Below are 19,174 nucleotides of genomic sequence, written 5' to 3' on the forward strand. Positions count from 1 at the left end.
CTGAAATGAAGGCCACCTCTTAAACCAGTAGGGTTTTAGAAACAGCACCCTCTTATTTTTGCTTAGGAAGGTCTTGAGTTGATAGTTTGAGTTTGAGGATTTCCAGAAGCAGCACCATACTGCAGAAGCCGTCAAGAGAAAGGGCCAGCACAGAGCCAGATAGGGAAAATGATTTATTCAACATGCAGCAGCACAAATGCATTGAAGATGTATGTACAGGTAGGATTGCTGGGGATGAAGCAGGAACCTCACCCTACAGACAAGGAACATTCATAGTTTAATTTCCAAAGCAGCAAGACCATGGTGCATGTCCAGGTGGCCGCTGCTGTTCACAGAAAGCACCTGTGCTCTCCTGCCTTCCTCCAAGTCACAGTGAGATCCATGTGCAGGGACGTGGTGACCCTGCTCCTCAGGACACACCACCCAGGCACTGCCCCCATGCCTACTGTGTCTAAAGTGCTGGCAAGAACATGTATGAGGCAGAAAGAATTCTCTCCTTGTCCCTAGTCTTCCAGTCCATCAATTTAAAACAGCTTAAACCCATCCCTCTCCCCTGTCTTCTGCATCAGGGAGCTGATAAAGCTGAGCACTCCACAGGCTTCAGACCAGCAGGACATGCTTGGATTCCACCTTAAGGGGTTCCTGCAGCTGCCTGGTGCCTCTCATGAGGACACTGGCTTGTGAATCCCTTGTTTTTAATCTCTAGGGATTTTTACTCTGCAGCACAGTAAAGAAAATTCAACTATGAATAACTGCAAGCTGTGTTTGCAGCAATGGTTTTACAGCCACCATTCCAGCACGATGTTCACCTCCTGTGGAGTTTTCCTACACGAGGCAGGAGCCTCTGTATACTGCTTTTCTCTGATCCCACTCCACGTTTGAGAAGTGCTGTTGCTTGACAGCCCTGCTGGAAATGCAGAGCTGAGCATCCAAGGACTCAGCAAGCACCCCTCTGTGTTTGTGTCAGTGGGTGCTAAAAACTCCCATTAATTTACAACAGTCTGTCTCAGAGCTCACTGAGGCACTGCTTGAGACTGGAAACTGAGAAGGAAGGGGCTGCTGGAACAAAGTTTTGGTGACTTAAACCTTGTTTCTGGGAGGTTATAACCAAGAGATCAGGTCTTCTGTTAACACTGATGTCCAGCAAAATTGCTTCCCCCTTTTTGGGGACAATTGCACTTTGCCACGTAATACAGGAACAAAGAAAATGGGACATTAACCCAGCACATGCCCCAGCACAGCCCGGGGGAGCCTCTTCCTTTCTCTGCCTGCTTGTTCTGTTTTAATAGCCTACAGCTCTATTATTTACATCTTGTAGGTCATTGTACTCAGCAATAAAATAGTATTTGACTATACCAGTAACACTGCCTGCATGAGGGGACATGAGAGGCATCTCTCCTTATTCCTGGATTCAGTCACTGGCCCTAACTAGTGATTGTAAAGACAGTTCTGTGCTCCAGATACTGTCCTCTAATACTGACCAATACCCTCCAGCCCTCTTACCTCCTCACTATGCATTTCCTCCTTCCCCCACACCATGGAATGCAATGAAGGCAAAAAAAACCAAACCAGTGTAACCGTTTGCAGACAAAACTCAGCCCCAGCTGCCCCAAATGGATGCCCCAGGGTGGCAGCCAGCATTGTAAAATAAATATAACAAGTAAAGATACAGCAGTATGGCACACATGGAGCGAGGGGCTGCTTACACGGGCCCTTGGGAATGAAGCAGGAGAGGAGGAAGGGAACTAAGTGCTATTTCAGTGTAAAAAAGGAAGCATTCCCTCATGGAGCAGCATTATTGCTCAGCATGCTCACGGCCCACGTGGCACAGGGAATCACAGTCCCAGGGAGGGCTCTGTCAGGGCTCTGCGCTGAGCTCGCGGCATCATCACCCCACAGCCTGTCAGGATCTCTGGACAGCAGTGCAGGAAAAGCCAACTAAACTCCCTTCTGCTGACAGGTCTTCCCTCAAAATACAATAACTTCAAGTTTAATAGAGTGGAAGATAGAACCAGATTCACCCAGAGGTCAAGGTAAAAGCAGCCAGCACTGCCTGTCACTGGCTGCCTTTCAGTTCATGCTTGGCGTAAGTGTTCCAGGGCCCCTTCAAATGTGGGGCACAACATTCTGGACTAAAGCTACAAGCAGAGTGGTCAGGACATGTAAACAAAGCTGAACATCACCAGTGGATAGCATGTGTGTCCCTCCCAACGGCACATCCATTCCAGTCCTGTGGGATCCTGCCCTGGTCCTGTCAGAGTCTCTGGCAGTGTCCTAAGGTCATAGATTCCCCCACTGCTCTACCGGGGGAAACTGATCCACTTCACCCACTTCTGTGCTGGGCTGATCTCCCAGGGTGAAGGTCAGTCTGTACCTCAGCCTCACCTTCTCCTGCAGGAAAGACAAAACCCAAAAGAAATGTGAGAACAGTCCCAGCTCAACAGCCCTGAACAAAACACTTCACTGTTACAACTCTACAGAGAGCACAAGACTTCTGTTGTTCAGAGCAGGGGTGTGAGGGCGCAGGTTAAGTTCATTGAGTTCAGCTATTTACAAACCTGACTTATTCACCTTACACTTTTTATAGCAAAAAACTTTTACAGCTTACAAGGAGCGGAACGAGAAAAGCATAAATGACCTGTGAGCACAGACGTGGCCAGCTGCTCAGCTGCTCTCCAGAACTTAAAGACTGCTGCTGGAAAAGTTCCAAAAATTAAATTCCTCATCATGTGGAAGAAGGTAAAATAGTTCCTGCTCTGAAAAATGCCTTGCAATACAGTAAGCATGGAAGCAGCCCTTCAACGAGGGCATCTTCATGTACCCACAAAGTTTTTTAAACATCCACTAAACCCCTCTGACATTCATCCTTTTATCTCAGAGCTTTCAGCTGATACTTCAAGGGCACTTTTGTTGTAATTCTCAAGTATAAACATCTAAATTTGTCAAACAATTAAAAAGTCCTTCAGCTTTGGGATTTCAGAGCTGGCTGGTTGAATTAATGATTACAGCAAGGAAAAACAGCTTCTCAGATGCTCCCAGCATCATCAGCTGAAAGTGTCAAACTCGTTGTGTCCCTGGTCACAGGTACTTCCCCAGAGAATGATGGAACAGACATGATCTTACATTTGTCTGTTGATTCATCAAAAGTACTGCTACAGCACCAGTTAATTTAGCATTGATCTAATTATCAGCAAAGCCAGGCACGATCAGTGCACAGGACAGTCAAACTCCTGATGCAGCTTTGCTACCCTTTAAAGCTGAGCCTGACATGATCCTTTTGCTGGAAGAAGTGTACTGCCCCTTCTCATAGCTCTGCCTGCCAAAGACTGTTGGAAAGATCCTCCTCTAGGCCTGAACTGAAACACCAACATTCCATAGTAACTGCTTCTGAAGGGCACATTAGAATCACAGATAATTAAGGCTGGAAAAGACCTCCAAGGTCATCAAGTCCAAACTTTTAGGAACAAACAGCTGTAGCTGCTCAAATGTTTGGTCCCACCCTCCACAAAGTTCAGCTGATATCAAATGTGTCTGAAGAGGGCAGGATAAATCCCACTGCCCCTCTCACCTTGGCAGGATTTGCCAGAAGCATGACCTGGGTGATGGCAGCTGGTGGCTGGATGGGATTGAACGGAGACAGCTCAGTGCCAGAGGGTGGCTGTAGCTTCACTTTCATGGACTGCAAGTGAAATAGAGCAGAACCTCAGGGATGATCGCCTGCCTTGGGGACAATGAAGGATGCATGCACAGGCTGAGGGGACAATAGCACACATCCAAATGGAAAAGAATCAACCCACAAGTGAGGATGAGGGAACAAGAGCTCGCAAAACACAATATGAACAGGCATCTCTTGACTTATCCTGTTCATTGTTTTCTGCCTCTGACAACAACTTTTGTGTTCTGGAAAGGGGCAGAGCACAGCCTACAGAAAGGTCAGGCCAGGCTGTCACAAGTCCCTGGATGCATTCTCTGTCCTGCTGTCCCTACCTTGGGCACGGCTGCCTGCAGCACGATGTTCCTCACGGGCAGGGGCGCTGTGTTCAGCATGGAGACCACCACAACCAGCACATCCGAGCGTCCCGGCGGGCACTCCCTGGCAAAGTGCAGCAGGATCCGGAAGCCGTTCTTGTCATAGGCTGTCACGGGCAGGGCACTGCCTGCCACAGGGAGAGAGGGGAGAGGATCCAGGTTCGTGCTGCAGCACATGGTCTGAGACAGCATCAGGCAATGGGGGTGTTCGGTTGGAGCTGCTCATCCCTTCTATTTCATGGGCTTTGCCAAGAAGCTCTCTGCCTTTAAGAAAATATCCAGAGCAAAGTGAAAAAACTGAAATACTTACTGGGTTTAATGGATTCCAAGGGAACGTGGACATTGGCCAAAGAAATTTCAGGTGCTTTCATGGGACTGCCTTGCTGCTGGAATGATGCTGGCTGGAAGAGAGGACTTCCTGATCCAGCAGTGCAGCTGCTCGGGAAGGGAGCTGGAGGGGCTCCAGAGGTAGTGGCTGGCAGCCCTGCAGGTGCTGCTAATGGGCCAGGGGTGACAGTGCTTGGCAACGTAACCCCAGGGAACACTGAAGGTGTCACCATGCCTTGGGTGCCAGTCCTGCAAAGGAGACAGAAAAGTGGTAAATGGAGCTGGAAGTGAGGCAGGAATTTCACCAATACCCAGAGATAACAACATTACAAGGACAAAGCAGCAGCCTGGAGTCAGGCTGAGTCTGTGACTCTGCGTGGTCTGCCATGAGGAGAGCTACAAGGACAGGGTGGTGGCTGGGTGGGGTCATTTCTCTGAGTCAGGAAGGAAACAAGGCCTCTGTACCTCAACAGCTGGTTCCCTTTCACACCACAACTCTGGATCAGGCAATGGTACAGCTGTGTGTTCTGCCTGCCTTTCTCTCCCAGAGGTGGGAAACTCGTATTAGTTTGTAAAGTGAAACCTCTGAGAAGAAAAATACCAATTCCACATTTCTACCAAATCAGAATTGAAAGTCACCCTCAGAACTGGCAATGCAGTGAACTTGGCTTTCTAACTGCAGAGCCAAGGCAAAGTCAGGACTTTTGGTTACCCTTTGGCTTCTTCGAGGAGTTGTCCCAATGCATCCATCTTATGTGACATGTTGCTCCCCACAGACGAGCTGAAGTACCCAGGAGAAGCTGGAATAGTCTTAGGAGGCCCTGCAGGAGCAGCTGGTACAGCAGGAAATACAAATGGTGCTGAGTTTGGTGCTGGGATGTTGGGAGCAGTCTGGGAGGCTGGGAAAGCAGAAGGCAGCGTGGCTGATGTCCCACACGTGGTCTGTGATGTGTGATGGAGAAGAGGATTTCCTGCAGGGTTGCAAGCAACAGTCACCATCTTCGGATTAAAGAAATCCAGGTCCAACTGCTCATTCTGAAAGAGAGGACAGGCAGATGTTCTAACTCACTGTTGGCCCTGATGCAGAGATGGCACTGCTCTATTACAGAGGGACAGAGGTTTACCACAAAAACAGGTACTAGGTGACAAGCAGCAAACTCCGCAGCCTAAGTCAGGGCTACATCTGATCTGTAATTTAAGCAACGCAAGGACTAACATCATAGGGACAGATGGGACACTGAGAAAGCCAGGTTCAGGGATACCTACTCTGTTTAAAGACAGCTATCCCAGAGTTTAGGGCTAAGTCCCTTTGCCCATGTGTATGATCACATGATTCTCCAAGGTGACAGTGGGTCTGAGACCTCCCACAATGACAATCTCTCTCTCCCTCCCTCCCCTTCCCTGAGACTCCTCCTTTGTACCTCAAACATGCTCCACTGGTTGTTTTCCGAGGTCTCCTTCCCTGCTGCAGGAGCTGGATCATTCAGGCCTGTAGGGAAAAACAACAGTAGGAGAAAATGAATTCAGTGTCATTCCTTGGCTGCTGTTTCAGTACCATCAAAACTTGATTCAGTTCTGCCAGAGCCCAAGAACCTGATAAAATACTGAGATGGACTGCAAGTCTACAATGAGGAAGAGACTGACAGCACCAGCAGCCAACACTCAAGCCCTGCACACAGCTCTTCTAACCCATCCTGATTAGCACTGCCTTCTGCTGTTCACATCTGGGCTCCACAGACAGGCATCCTGCAGGCTCCTATGCACAGCCCCTCTGAGGCCCTCCTCTTCAGCACAACCCCACAACCAGGGCTTCATCTGTCCCAAACTTCACTCTGTACACACAGCATGTCCCAGAGATCAGACTGCAACTGCACTTAACAGTTACTTTCTTGCAGCCAGCTCTGGCAAGAGATTTCAATACTGACTCACTGACCAGGTCTACTATTCAGAATGATGCAAGGGAGTGTTCCCTGCAATCCAGGAACATGGAGAATGCAGAAGCCTTTGTTAGGATAGATTTAGTGACCCTTTTGCAGGCACCTGAGCATCTTACCCAAGCACAGGAGCTCCTCATCCAGCAAGGACAGGGAGTTGGTTGTGCCCTGCTGGGCAGGTGCTGTTTCCACGTGGCTGGAGGAGCTGCTGCGCAGCGGCACGAACGTCTGGGGAGGAGGAGGGAGGATGGGGATCTCAGCTGGGCCAGGGGCTGTGCTGGGCGCTGCTGTCAGGCTGCTGGGTGGCATCACAGGTGGAGGGGTGCTAGTGACATCCAGTCCAGCAAGGTCAATGAGGGTGTTGAGATTGTTGGTGGAGTTACTCCCTGCAGCAGACAAGAGAAGAGTACTACTAGGAAAGAAGGCAAAAGGCTCAGAACAAACTCGGTGTGCAGAAGAAATTAGCAAAGAGGTGGTTTAGATCCTCATCTGAGCATGGCTTATGGCTCTTTGTAACAGAGAAAGGATATTTGCTGTCTAGACTATGTAAATCAGCACAGATACTTAAAGAATTTCCACATGAAAATCTGCTGCAACCACTGCTTCTTCCCCAGTGCTTCACAATTCATAATCTCTTCAAAATCTTTTGAAATCAGATGAGGCTTTGGGAGATCCTACAGCATTATAATGAACAGAGGATATCAGAGAGCTGGAGAGCTGAAGGAAATTCATACCATCTCAGTCCTCATATTTAGAGCAGTCTTGTCTCAGTAAGATGCTGCCAGGCAGCAGCAAAAATGTTTGAGTAGGAAAAGGTAATTTTGTCACACTTGTGTCCAGAGCATTCAACGGTGAAGCTGAAATGTGAAGAGGGCAATTCGCCTGAATTCACAAGTGGAATTACTTGCAAAACCAGGAAAAGGACCCTTGGTCCAGCTGCTACTCTTCAGCTTTTATGTTTTTGATAAAATTATCTTCTTACACGTTACCATTAAGAAACAGGACAAATGTGGGGAGGAAAATGGATGAAAATTTCCAGCTACACAAACTGCTCACATGCAGGTTTACTACTGATGTCATCAAAGGTTTCAATAATATGGACTGAGCAAAGGAGAATGCAAAGCTGCAGCACTGCTGCTCCTGTCCAGAATTGCTTATCCACTGCTCAGGAGCCTTCTTGTTCCCCTTTGATTCACAAACTGTTGAATTTTGTGAATTCAAGAACCATCAAATGCTACTTTAACAAAACAGGAAACATTGTTCAAAAGACTTAGAATTGCAGGAGTCAAAAATTAAACTGGCTTCCCAGGAACTCACCTTCCACTACAGACATCCCAGGGAGATCCACTTCACCATTGATCACTTGCCCCTCTATTATTTTTTTATAGGAATTTATCACACGCGATAAATTGTCACTGGCCTGCAGAATATCTCCTACAAGAGACACAAAAATGACCTCCAAGGCTTTAGTCACTTTGTTCCCACTAATGCTGAGTGCTCAGCTAAATAATCAGCAAGAAAAACCATGACTATTTGGCTATGAGCTCCATCACTCTGCCTGTGCCTTATTTCTATAAGCAATACCCTGACCTTTTCTAGCTCCATACACATTGCAATAACAAGAAAAAAATGAGCCCAAGGTTGCTCCCCACAGCTACTCCCTTCCCCTCCCAAAGCAGCAGCTGTCCCCCATTACTGCTCCCATCCTCCTGAACCACCAACTTTACCATCCAGTCCTTGCCTGAACTGAAATGAAAAGCACCAAGAGGGAAGGACTGTCCTTTATCAAAGGAACAGGAACTCACAGTGAGGAGATGACTTTAGAGCTGACCCCTTACAAAGGCAAGGAGCACAAAAGCAATTTAAAAAGGACAAGTGTAGCTTAGTTTACCCAAACTGCTGTCATTATCCTCTGTCTCACTGGCCAGCTTGAACAGTGTCCGTCTTTTGGTTTCACACCTTTCGTAGAGCTCCTGGAAGGCAGATTAGGACAAAGGGTTTCACCAGCCAGAAGCCACTGCCAGCAGCACCAGTCAGCACAGAACAATCCCCAGAACAGACCAGTGTCACAGTGCTCACTGTGCCAGTGTGACTGCACAGCCAGAATGGCCCTCTGTGCCCAGCTCACATTGCTGAGCAGCATTACATGAGCCTGGGGTAACAACCTGCATTCCCAACACATCTCTCAGTCCTTCCTCACTTCAGCACTTATGGCCAAGTTCTAGTCCAAAAGAGATGTTCCTTCCTCGTACAGTAGTCCCTAAAAGCTTGAGGAAGAGCAGAATCATGCTTCAGCAGTTAGTGCTGCAACCACTACTGAGTCTGCAACCACAAGGCAGAAAGGTGGCAATAACAAAATGGTTCACAGAAACAAACAAGTTTCTTAAGCATCTTACCACTGTTTAAAGATGCTATCATTAAAAAGAAGTGGGTTTAATGTTTTTAATAAAATAATGTGCAATTCTTAAAGGCTCAGGGCCTGCCAAGTCATCCTTGGTGGTTGTTTTGATTTTCACTTTGCTGATACTCTTCTAACCCAGTAACACAAGCTAAAACTCTTCCTCTGAAGAGGAGGGACTATTTTCTGCCCCACTCAGCCTTTAGTTTATTCATCCACAGTGCTGCAAAGGACAGCAGCAATCTGCAATGACCTGCAGTCTGTGTGTCCTTATAGGATCCAGAATTACAAACTGCACCTTCTTGGTTCTGCCACCCTGCACCTTTGGAGAACAGCTGTACCTCACTTCAAGCATACATGAAACTGAGCTATTCCCCCACCCAGTCTTTTGGTGATAGGCACTAAAAACATGGATATTTTCTTGTCTGCTGTTTGCAGCTCCTGTTTCTCATCATTGCTCTCCGTTTTACTGCAGTGTTTGTATTTCTCTGCAAAACTCAAGTCTGTAAGAAAGGACTGACTCCAGGACTGCTGGGAAGAAGGAGCAGCTCAGACCCACCTTCATGAGCTCCCTGTCAGCCTCTGATGAGTCCTCTTTGCTGTAATGAACCAGCATCTCATTCAGCAGCTTCACATTGTTGTTCACCTCCTCCAGCGTGTGCATGCGCTTTGTCACCTTCTGGATCCGAGCCTCATCCTTCAGAATGAAAAGCACAGAAAGGGTGAGTTTCCTTCTCAAAGTTCACAGTAACACAACCACAGGTATTATCTGCAAACATGTCAAGTAATGGCTATTTATGGTTAAGCTAGAAAAAAAGTAAACAAAACTCTTCTTTGTTCATGTGAAGCTTTGTTTATTTTATTGTCTTTTCACAACCATTCTGAAATTACAGGCAACCCCACATTTCCAGTAAGTCTCATTAAATAGACCTCAATGCATAATTACACCACTAAAAATGTTTCCAGAAGTTCCTTTCTGACCTTTTCAGAAGATTTTTTTGTTCACTTGATGCCATTTAACAAATGAGATGTGTTTGAAGCAAAACATTTACTAGGAACAACAAGCACACTCAGGTGGAAAATGTCCACCCATCTCTGATTGGAGATTCCAACTGAAGACATAGGAGAGCCTGCCCTGGGGGTAGGAGGAGCTTGAATGAAATATCTTGGTAACCTATACAACCACTAAGTCCAGAAGGTATGCTTTTATTTGCCACAATCCCAGTGAGTAATTTCCTGACTCCAGAGTTTGGAATGACTGCCATGCGTGGATGCACACAGCTCTATAAACAGGAAGGTGTTTCCATGAACTTGTTTGTGAGAAGACCCAGTCCAATGACTCAGTCCTCAGCATCCAGGAGTGGTACAACAATGCTCCCAGCAAACCTTGATATGAAATCCCACTTTGAATGATGGGAATGTGGTTATCCACAACAAGGGACATTCAATTCCTGCTCCATCCTCCACCAGAGACATCAACTGTAGACATTTCTGTGACACAAACATCTCCTAGGCACAAGCTAGAGACCAAATCCTAAGCTCTCCACCATTTGAAGTCAAATTGCTTAAAACCTGGAAAGCAGAATACTGACCTGAACCAATTCTACAGGAATTTCTTACCTCTTTTACCATAGATTTTATAAGTTTATTAGCCTCTTGTAAATCATCTGGGTTTTTGCTTTTCAGCAGCTTGGCTAGAAGCTGAAAGACAAGAAGATGATAGTCAGGAAACAAATAAAGATCCTTGAGCAAAGGGAAAAGGAATCCATATGAACAATTCAGGGGAAAAAGGATACAGCCCAGTATTACAAAGCTTGCACAGCTTCCATAGTTACAGGCACTTCAGCAGGAGTCATTTAGAGTTTATTATCTATGTGAGTTGCTGCATTCCTACTTTTACACAGGGCACATTCTGTGAAGTCTGAGAGACTTTTGGCACTAGATAGTTATCACTCCCATACATTATTTTTCCTCCATTCTCTGCTACCCAGTACTTCAGCAGGATGGCACTTTAACAGCAGTAACCCCATAATGGTAACACAGACAAGGTCTTAACTGGAACTTTGGGTTATGGTTATGCAGGTAGACAAATCAGTGAACCCTGCAAAAGCACAGACTAACTATCCCCACCCCCAGTAAAAGCCACATTATTATACTTTGCTTCCTTATTCTAAATGTGCACTGAGGAATCAGTTTTCATTAGTGATTTTGACACAAGTCTTCACTGTACCTTGGATTTCTCCTCATCATCAAACACTGGGTTCTTGGGACGAGGTGGTGGGGAAGGGATCAGTGTTCTGTCTGCAGGAATCACGGGGTCAAACATCACAATCCCTGAAAGCAGAGGGGGAACCCCTGTGGGTCAGCACACACACACCAGGCAGGGCACACAGGTACTCCCAGGCTGTGTCAAAGCCAACACACATCTGCCCCTGACACTGGCACGCTGTTCCAGTGAACAATACATCCAAATCCCTGAGATGACTTCTACCTGGATGTTCTCCCAACCCCACAACATGAGCCTAAACTCTCCCTCTGAAGGGGAGGAACCATTTTCAGCCCCATTCAGCCTTTAGTTTATCCATCCACAGTGCTGCAAGGGACAGTTATGACTTGCAGTCTGTGTGTCCTAATAGGACAGGATGGTTTCCACAGCTTTCATGGAATCTATTTTTCTTGTGAAGCTACTGTATTTTTTTTATTGTGCCTACACAAGAAATGTGTGTCAGATGAACTAAAGGAACAGCTGCAAAGCTGTTCTAGTTAAAAGAACACAAAAAGCTACTTGGAAGTTCTTATTTCACTTTAAACTGGACTTGCTCAAATCATCTAATAACTACTTCCACCAAAAGAAAAAAAGGCCCTTCAAAACAAAAGTATTTGCAAGGTATTTCACTAATTTAGTTACCAGAGCAAACCCAACCCTGCCTAAGGCATTTCCACATAATGAAAAGCTTTTCAGAGAATTTCTCCCTTGTTATATCTCCCCTCAGAGCTTGTCTTGACCCCATTTAATTAGAAGCTGTATATTTTGTGACACTCTTGCTCAAAGCCCGGGCTGAAGAGAATGCATGAGTGAGCAGTTGACTTCCTACCTTGTCTCTTCAGCATGTAGTAGGCATCCTTGATTTTGGATTCCTCTGGCAATGCCACAGTCCAGCTATACAGCAATTCAATGACTTTGGACTTCACCTTCTCTGAGACTCGGTCTCCCAGGTACTAAGTGTGGGAAAAAAGATCCAAATTCTTCATGTTCTTAATTTCTTTTTAAAATTAAAGGTCTGTGGAAGCTCAGTGAAATACATTCAAAGGTGTACAACCTAAGTTCCAAGATGATCTAAGGTACATCTCATTAGGAGGAAAAATTGCTCCTCAAATAGATTTGAAATAACACTGAAGAGAAGCTTTGTGATAATGTTCAGCAAAAAAAAAAAGCAGCTATTCTACTGGCTCCAGGATTTTGCTATTTTAAAAATTACAGCAATACAGAGAACCACCCCCTCCTCTGTCTTATGGGAAAGAATCTGGGAATGCATTGCTGCATCAATCACACCATAGGGAAGAGTTTCAGCACATTAAACTCATCATGAATGTTGAGGGACTTAGTCTGGCACTCTTTAAACAACAAGTAAACAGAATGAGGACTAGAGCTCCATGGTGTGTTGTCAAACCTCTTGTTTTAACCTCTGCATCACATTTCTCTTATACCATCACTGGAATTTTGTTTTTTAAAATAACAGAGCCCAAATTTTAGAAGTCCTTGTGGTACATGAAGGATTAGAACAACCCAGAAACTGCATAGTGATGGCAAATTAGTACAATTTCCCAAGAAATTTAGTAAGGCATAAAAAATCCCCAAACAACAAGAGTTAAGCTAACAAATGCTCTTGAATACAGACTAATAAGTGCAATGAGCCAAACAGAACACTGCAAATATTTTGGATGCTGCCTGTAGCTTACAGAGGTCAAACAAAAAGCAGCTACAGCTGGAAGGCTCAGGGACTAACCTTTGGAGACACAACTTTTATTAACTCGTTTAAAAAGCGAAATTTTCCAACTTCATTATGAAATCTTCTCCCACAATTCTTCATACAAGCTTCCAGTACCTGCATTTAAGGAACAGAAACAGGGGCTGAAAGCAACACCAAAACCCTACAATAACAGGGTGAAGGGGAGGTGAAGGGCCCCTGGCAGTGAGACAAGCATTCCTGCTCCATGCAGACATCAATCTCCCATCTTTAGGGATGACACATCAAGGCAGGCTGGTGTCCCGACCTCAGCCAGGTGTATCTGGGTCTGTTTTATCTCAATACTTGGCCTCAACAACAAACACAAATCTTGCCTGAAGAGAACAAAGGAAAGCAGCTCAAACTAACTCAGAGTTGTTTCCAGACACTTTAGTGATGGAATTGTGCTCCCTCCCATCTCCTCCTCCCTCCCGGGGATGAGGACACTCAGCCCCCAGACGACCCCATGGACACACCCTGGGCCCCCTCGACTCCACCCAGGTGATGCAATAGGATACATGGCTGGATTTAAGAGGAGGGGTAAGGACTACCTACTGTCAGGGCTTGGACTGCCTCCCATTCCTGTGGTGACTGGATTTTATGAGCCAGGAGTCTCACAGCTATCTGCGGCCTGGAACAGAGCAGGTGAACACCATGGAGGATTTTCACACTTTGTTTAAACAGCAGAATTTGTGAAAGTGTCTTGCAAGTAAAGATTTTAAAGATGTGAAGCCCTACCAGCACTATCAGAGATAACCCCATTTTACAGACTGGCAAATGGAGTAATTTTGGCCAGAGGAAAACCCTGGAGCTGCAGAACCTGAAATTAGAAGCAGATTCAGAATTCCCAGTTTCCCAGTGCTCAGTCTAGATTAGCCACGCTGCCTTTCACAGGAGAGGCAGCACCTTCTCTCTGTTGTAGCCAGCTCTTCCTTGTGGTATCAGTATATATAAAAGAAAATATAAATGTTTGATAATGAAATTTCACACTTTAAACTGTGAATGTAATTTATTAAGTCTACAGCAGTTTGGGACACCCACCCTTCAAGTTCCTTGTTGATTTGATCACAGAATCCGATGATGTATTCCCAGTCTTCTTGTCTGTTGGATGGGTTGGTGGCTTTATCTTTGGCAAGGGAAAGAGAACATATTACCAATCAAGAGAAGAAACAGTATAAAAGGTCCCACATTTCCTAGAGAAAAGCATCTGACATCCATTGCCAGCTCTAAAAAAGAAGTTCACATGAGGTATATCTGTTCAGGGAAAAGGGTGTGTCCAAGCTAAGACATCCAAACATCCAGTAAGAACCACTGCCTTCCAAAGGAAACAGGTGCCAAATCTCAAGTATTTAGAGACAGGCTATTCCCATATCCTGAATGAGAGCACAGGATAAAATATTTCAGCTCACAGTTTCCTCTGCCTGAAATTGCTGTCTCTTTCTATTTGGCTGTAACATTAAACTCTTTAAAGGTTAAACCCTCACAGTTTCTACATATTAAATTATTTTTGTATTCTCTGGGAATTTTGCAGAATCAAGGGCTGGAACATCAGATGTTTAATATCAGTCATTTAGCATTAGCACTTGCTTTTGGAGTGCCAGCTGATTTGATTGATACCTTAGCATTTCTCCTGGGATTTATGAACTAAAATTTATTATTATACATTGAGTTCTTCTTGCAAGTAATAAACACAACAGCCTGCACCTGATCAGGAACTCAAATCCAATGTGCTGAAGCCAAGAGACCAATGCATTACTGACAGGGCTGTTTCAGTCCCCTGAAGGATCCTCCCTTAAGCTGCAGGACCTCACTGACTGCACTGATTGCAGAGTAGTGAGGCTATCAGCGTCTCTTTGGTTATGAATGCATCTGCTCCATGTATTTTACTTAACCCTGATGCAGAATGAACAGAGCAGATTCCTGCTTTAACCTAATTTTCCAGCCATAACCAGATATGATGGTTTTTCTTTCTTGTAAGGAAAGAAACAATGCACTGTACCTGTCCCTATATATCTAAGAGCTGGCATTTAAGAAACCTTCCTAAAAATTTTAATATAATGGAAAGAGGTTTAGGAAATTAAATATTGCTTAGTCAGATAGTATACAACAGGGGATGAAGGACAGGAAAAATCCCAGCACACATCCCTGTACTTTCATCTCTGAGGGAAGCATAACAAAACAAACACATGCTGCATTACAAAGTGCCATTTTTTTATCATCATTAAAACATATCCTTTTACCTTTCCAGAGACAGCTGAACAGCTGTCAGGCTTCTACTCCAAACCCTCCTTTTCCCAGTGCACACCAGCCCTGCTACTGTGCCCATCCTGCAAGGTTTGCTCAGGTTTTCCTCCTCACTTGTAAAGCAAGTAGATTTTTCCATGGATTGCATGGTAAAATATCCCACTGGTCAATCTCTGTGCCCCCTGCTGACCTTCATGGGACCCCAGATAAGCAGAAAACAGCAGCCAGGGAAGAACAACTGCAAGAATACATTCTGTAGAACTCGCTGAGCTACCTGGCTGGTTTTAAACTCCAGAGATTCAAGGGAAGCTCAATTTAAAAGACAACTTCTGCAGAGCCAAACAACTGTTTGGAACAGTTGTTCCTGGCACCTAAATCTTATCACCACATTTCCAACTGATGAACACCTTGGAAGCATCATGAAACCAAAGCCTCTTCATGCAAGCCAAACAGCACTGTGATAGTTTGGTGCTCCAAAGCACCTCCTGTGCTCAGCAGGCCCAGAAGAAAAACATTCAGGTTCATGGCTGGAATTAAGGGAATTTACTTAATAAATGCAGGAGGAGCACAAACAGATGAGGACACACAACCAACTGGACTCTGTTGGCTGCACATCCTAAAATTAGGAAAATGATGTGGTACAAATAGGAAAACATAACCAAGATTTGCATGTTCAAAATATTAATTTCAAAGCTGCTCCAAATATCTCCAAAAACTTTTTGCAATGACACTGGATTATTTCATGCTCTCAGACTCATCTAAGATTTTTCTGCAAAAGCTCTGACACGAAGACAGTGAAGTCTCAGAAGGAGAGAGTGACTGCCAAAGGGAAGTGCTGTTCCACATGAAGAAACTCCCTATTTCCAACATGCATAAAACCTCCATATGAAATCTCGGTTCATAAAAGTTAATGAGCTTGATCACAAGTCCTGCCCTGGCTCTGGAGATTGATGTGTTTGCATGACACAACACAACAGGGTGTATGGATAGCTGTTCCCAGTCTCAGCACAGCCACGTGAACTCAGCATCCCAGAGGAGTGGAATCACCTCACTTCACCTTTCCAGCCCTACAGGAAGTTGTGTCACGTCTCTCAAGTTGTGACTTAAAATCCTCTCTATTTTTATGAAGAATGTTTAAAATGTGGGCAAGGAGCTCGTCTGTGCTGCTTTATAAATATGCTTCAACCCTTATATCAAGAATATCAAGTCCTTGGCTTTTCTGTTGAAACTGCCAAGCAAGGCCCATTTGGTGCCAGTTATTTGCTTCCAGAGACACTTGTCCACCTGGTCCCCTCCTGAAAATCCCATTTCACACTGGCAACCATGTGAATCTAAACTAGCAATCTGGGGACTGTAGTCTTGGCACTACCCCAGTCCTGCCACCACTTCTGTCTCAGTTTTCAGGTTTTTTTTAATATGCTCAGGACAAAGCTGCATCACACCCACCCTGAGTATCAGAGCCCCTCAGGTGCTCTGCCAGACTGAAATGCTAATGAGGTAATATTCAGATTAATAATTAGATATGAAAAAATACGTTTGTTTTCTCTGGAGATAAACGATGCTGGAACGCAGAGAACCACAGAGCAGCTGGAATGAAGAGAACCACAGATCTTTAACTGGCTGGTAACAAACGCTCCTCTTTTCCTGGGTTCACTTCTCTACTGAAATAAGCCAAAAGCCACCCCAACAAAAAGTTCCCCAGGTCAGGCTTAGACTCTGATTCCCAGCCCAGGCATGACCAGTCTAAGTCAGGCTCTGCAGTCCTATGCAGAAAAGAATGCTGAGCCAGATAAACCAAGGAAAAAGGAAATTAAGACAATTATATTTTATCCATTTGCATCTGTTCCACAGTGGAACACTGCCTGAGACTGACATGAGTGGGATACAAGAAGCTTCCTTTTGGATGCAGTAGAAAAAGCTGCTCCAGTTGTGTTTGTACAACTGACATTATCTCCTAACCTTCTCCTGTTTCAGCTCAGAGCAGAAGCAGAGCCTGCCAGCCAGGACAGGAAAGGAAGGATCACCTTCTCTCATCCCAGCTGCCTGGAATGAGGCAGGACATGCAGATGCCAGATCATCCCAGGCTGAGGCGCAGATGCTGCTGCAGCAGCAGGACACGAGGATGATGTTACTTCATGGGTCTGTGACTCCACCTGATGCCAGAGGCAGGGCAGCAGAAGGCTGCACACCACCACAGGGCAAAAAAAAAAAAAAACAAACCCCAAAACATTTTCAGTAAGAAATTCTCCATCTTCCCCTGGCTGGGAAGTTGGATGTGCTGCTGAGCCATTCCTTTAGGAAGGGCACAGCATGGCACACCCTCAAGGCTGGCATTAGCCACGGCTTTGTCACGATTACAGAAAAAAGCTCTCAGGAGGGCAGATGAAAGCTGCAGCAGCTCTGCCTCCCGACCTCACAACTCGGCCGGTAATTCCCGGACACGGAAAGCTCCGCGCTCCCTGCGATGGGAGGGGCGATACAGCCACACCAGCAGCGATCACTGTAGCAGTGACCTGGCATAAAAGCATCCCCCGAAATCAGACAGCAGCACTCAAGCCTTGAAAAATGTGTGCCCCTCTGCAATCAGGCTCGCTGCAATGCTTCTCACAGTGAGTAAGGCCTTTGCAACTCTTCCCTTTAGCCCCTTGGCCAAGGACACATCACCTCTCCCTTAACTTCCTCAATTAAAAAATATCTCCACAAAACAAGCAGTCAGGAAGCATTCCAGGCTATACAACCCAAAATATCCTTCCTACTAGAGATATTTTCACACACAAACTGAACTGGGTGAGTCAGCTCTCCTCAGAGAAAGATTGCAAGGAAGGGATGTGGGTGTTCCTTCTTGTGTCTCACTGGCTACAACAAAAGATATTGACAAATTGTGGGAGTTCAGAGGAGGAGCAAAAACAGTAAGGGGTCAGAAGGGATTGAGCTAAAATGAGAAGAGCTGAAAACATCTTTCAGCCAGTAACTCGTTTAACATGACAGCATGTACATGTTTGAATCTTATATAAAAATATCAAGAAAGAAGGAGAATTATCTAGTCTTGTTTATGGAAGGATAGCTCTAAGGGTAACAGGTTTTGCACTCAAAGGTATTTGGGGTAATAACCATGTTCTACTGTTTGCCCAGTGCCTGACTACTTGGAACTTCACTTGCTGCCATAATCAAACAAATAACTATTAAAAAAAAAAAAAGAAAATCTAGGCAACAGGCTATGATGGGCAGCATGGCCTCCCAGGGACAGCAGCAAGAGCTCCTGTGTGTGGAATACAAGAAAAACAATTACAGTTATGACTGGTTCATTCAACAATCACATCCCCGTGTTCTGTACAGCCAGAGCCCAAATGACATGGGCAGCACGGACAGATACACAGGCAGGGGAAACTCAGCAGGGGCTGGGCATCAACAAACAACATGGGTTTGTCCCCTCTAACCTCTAAGGTATCTTATTCTGACAAAGGGTTTTGATATATTCCAGCCTGTACAGAATGGATGTCCCCAACTACCCCGAAACTGCAGCCAGGCATAAAGCAGGATTTGTCTACTTGAAAATCACAGTTGTGTAACACATAAATACAATTCACCGGGGAAACCCCACAATTCTGAACCTCAGGAACAGCACTCAGCTGTACACTCGGCGGGCCACAACCCAGGCAAGGGAACAGACGGAAGGGACAAACACGAACCATGACCCTTTACGGACAAGAAAAAGCAGCAGCCTCGCAGGAGCTGGGCAGGGCTCGCTGCAGCCGTGCCCGCTGCCCACTTCTCCCACGGGATCTGGTACCGGCCCCCAGCCGCTGCCGCGCCCCACACCGAGCCGAGCGCCGGCAGGGGCGGCCCCGGCTCTTCCCCTGGCACGGCGAATCCTCGGCCTGCTGGCACCCCGTGCCCGGTGTGCCGAAACTCCCCCGTGCCCTGGGGGCTGTGTCAACCCATCCCCAAGGCGCTGTCACCCCCCGGCCTCCCCGGGACGGCCTCGGGGCTCCCGCCCGGCTGAGGGGAGTGGCGGGATCGGGCGAGCGGAGGCTGCAGGGAAGCGCTGGGAAGGGGCTGAGGGGCCGGGGGGCAGCGAGGCCGGAGGGGGCCGGGCGGTGCCCCCACGCCCGCGGTACTCACTCAGCCACGACTCCAGGCTCTCCCCCTCAGCCTCCGCCATGTTGCCGGAGCGACCCGGGGCCCCGCCCCACCCGCGCGAGAGCCGCGCGAGGGAGGCGGGGCAGGCCCTGGCC

The 19,174-nt window shown here is 46.3% G+C and overlaps 1 protein-coding gene across 2 annotated transcripts; it reads right to left on the reverse strand.

Moving 5' to 3' along the window:
* Positions 1-160: 160 nt before the first annotated feature.
* GGA3 (golgi associated, gamma adaptin ear containing, ARF binding protein 3) lies at positions 161-19,157 on the reverse strand. Of its 2 annotated transcripts, none has more exons than XM_014878247.2 (17): positions 19,062-19,157; positions 13,737-13,821; positions 13,251-13,326; positions 12,696-12,794; positions 11,784-11,907; positions 10,919-11,022; positions 10,309-10,389; positions 9,248-9,385; positions 8,182-8,263; positions 7,608-7,724; positions 6,410-6,676; positions 5,778-5,845; positions 5,069-5,391; positions 4,340-4,605; positions 3,988-4,157; positions 3,569-3,679; positions 161-2,391 (listed from the first exon to the last, which is right to left on the reverse strand). In XM_014878247.2, exons 1-17 carry the CDS (start codon positions 19,099-19,101, stop codon positions 2,281-2,283), a joined length of 2,262 nt encoding a protein of 753 aa, XP_014733733.2. In that variant the 5' UTR covers positions 19,102-19,157; the 3' UTR covers positions 161-2,280. The 2 variants fall into 2 exon arrangements, with proteins under 2 accessions (XP_014733733.2, XP_088032705.1); XM_088176579.1 differs by having other exon boundaries at positions 13,247-13,326; positions 19,062-19,139.
* Between the last annotated feature and the right edge of the window lie 17 nt (positions 19,158-19,174).

Source organism: Sturnus vulgaris, chromosome 20 (assembly GCF_052056855.1).
Source record: "Sturnus vulgaris isolate bStuVul1 chromosome 20, bStuVul1.hap1, whole genome shotgun sequence".
NCBI classification, from domain to species: Eukaryota; Metazoa; Chordata; class Aves; order Passeriformes; family Sturnidae; genus Sturnus; species Sturnus vulgaris.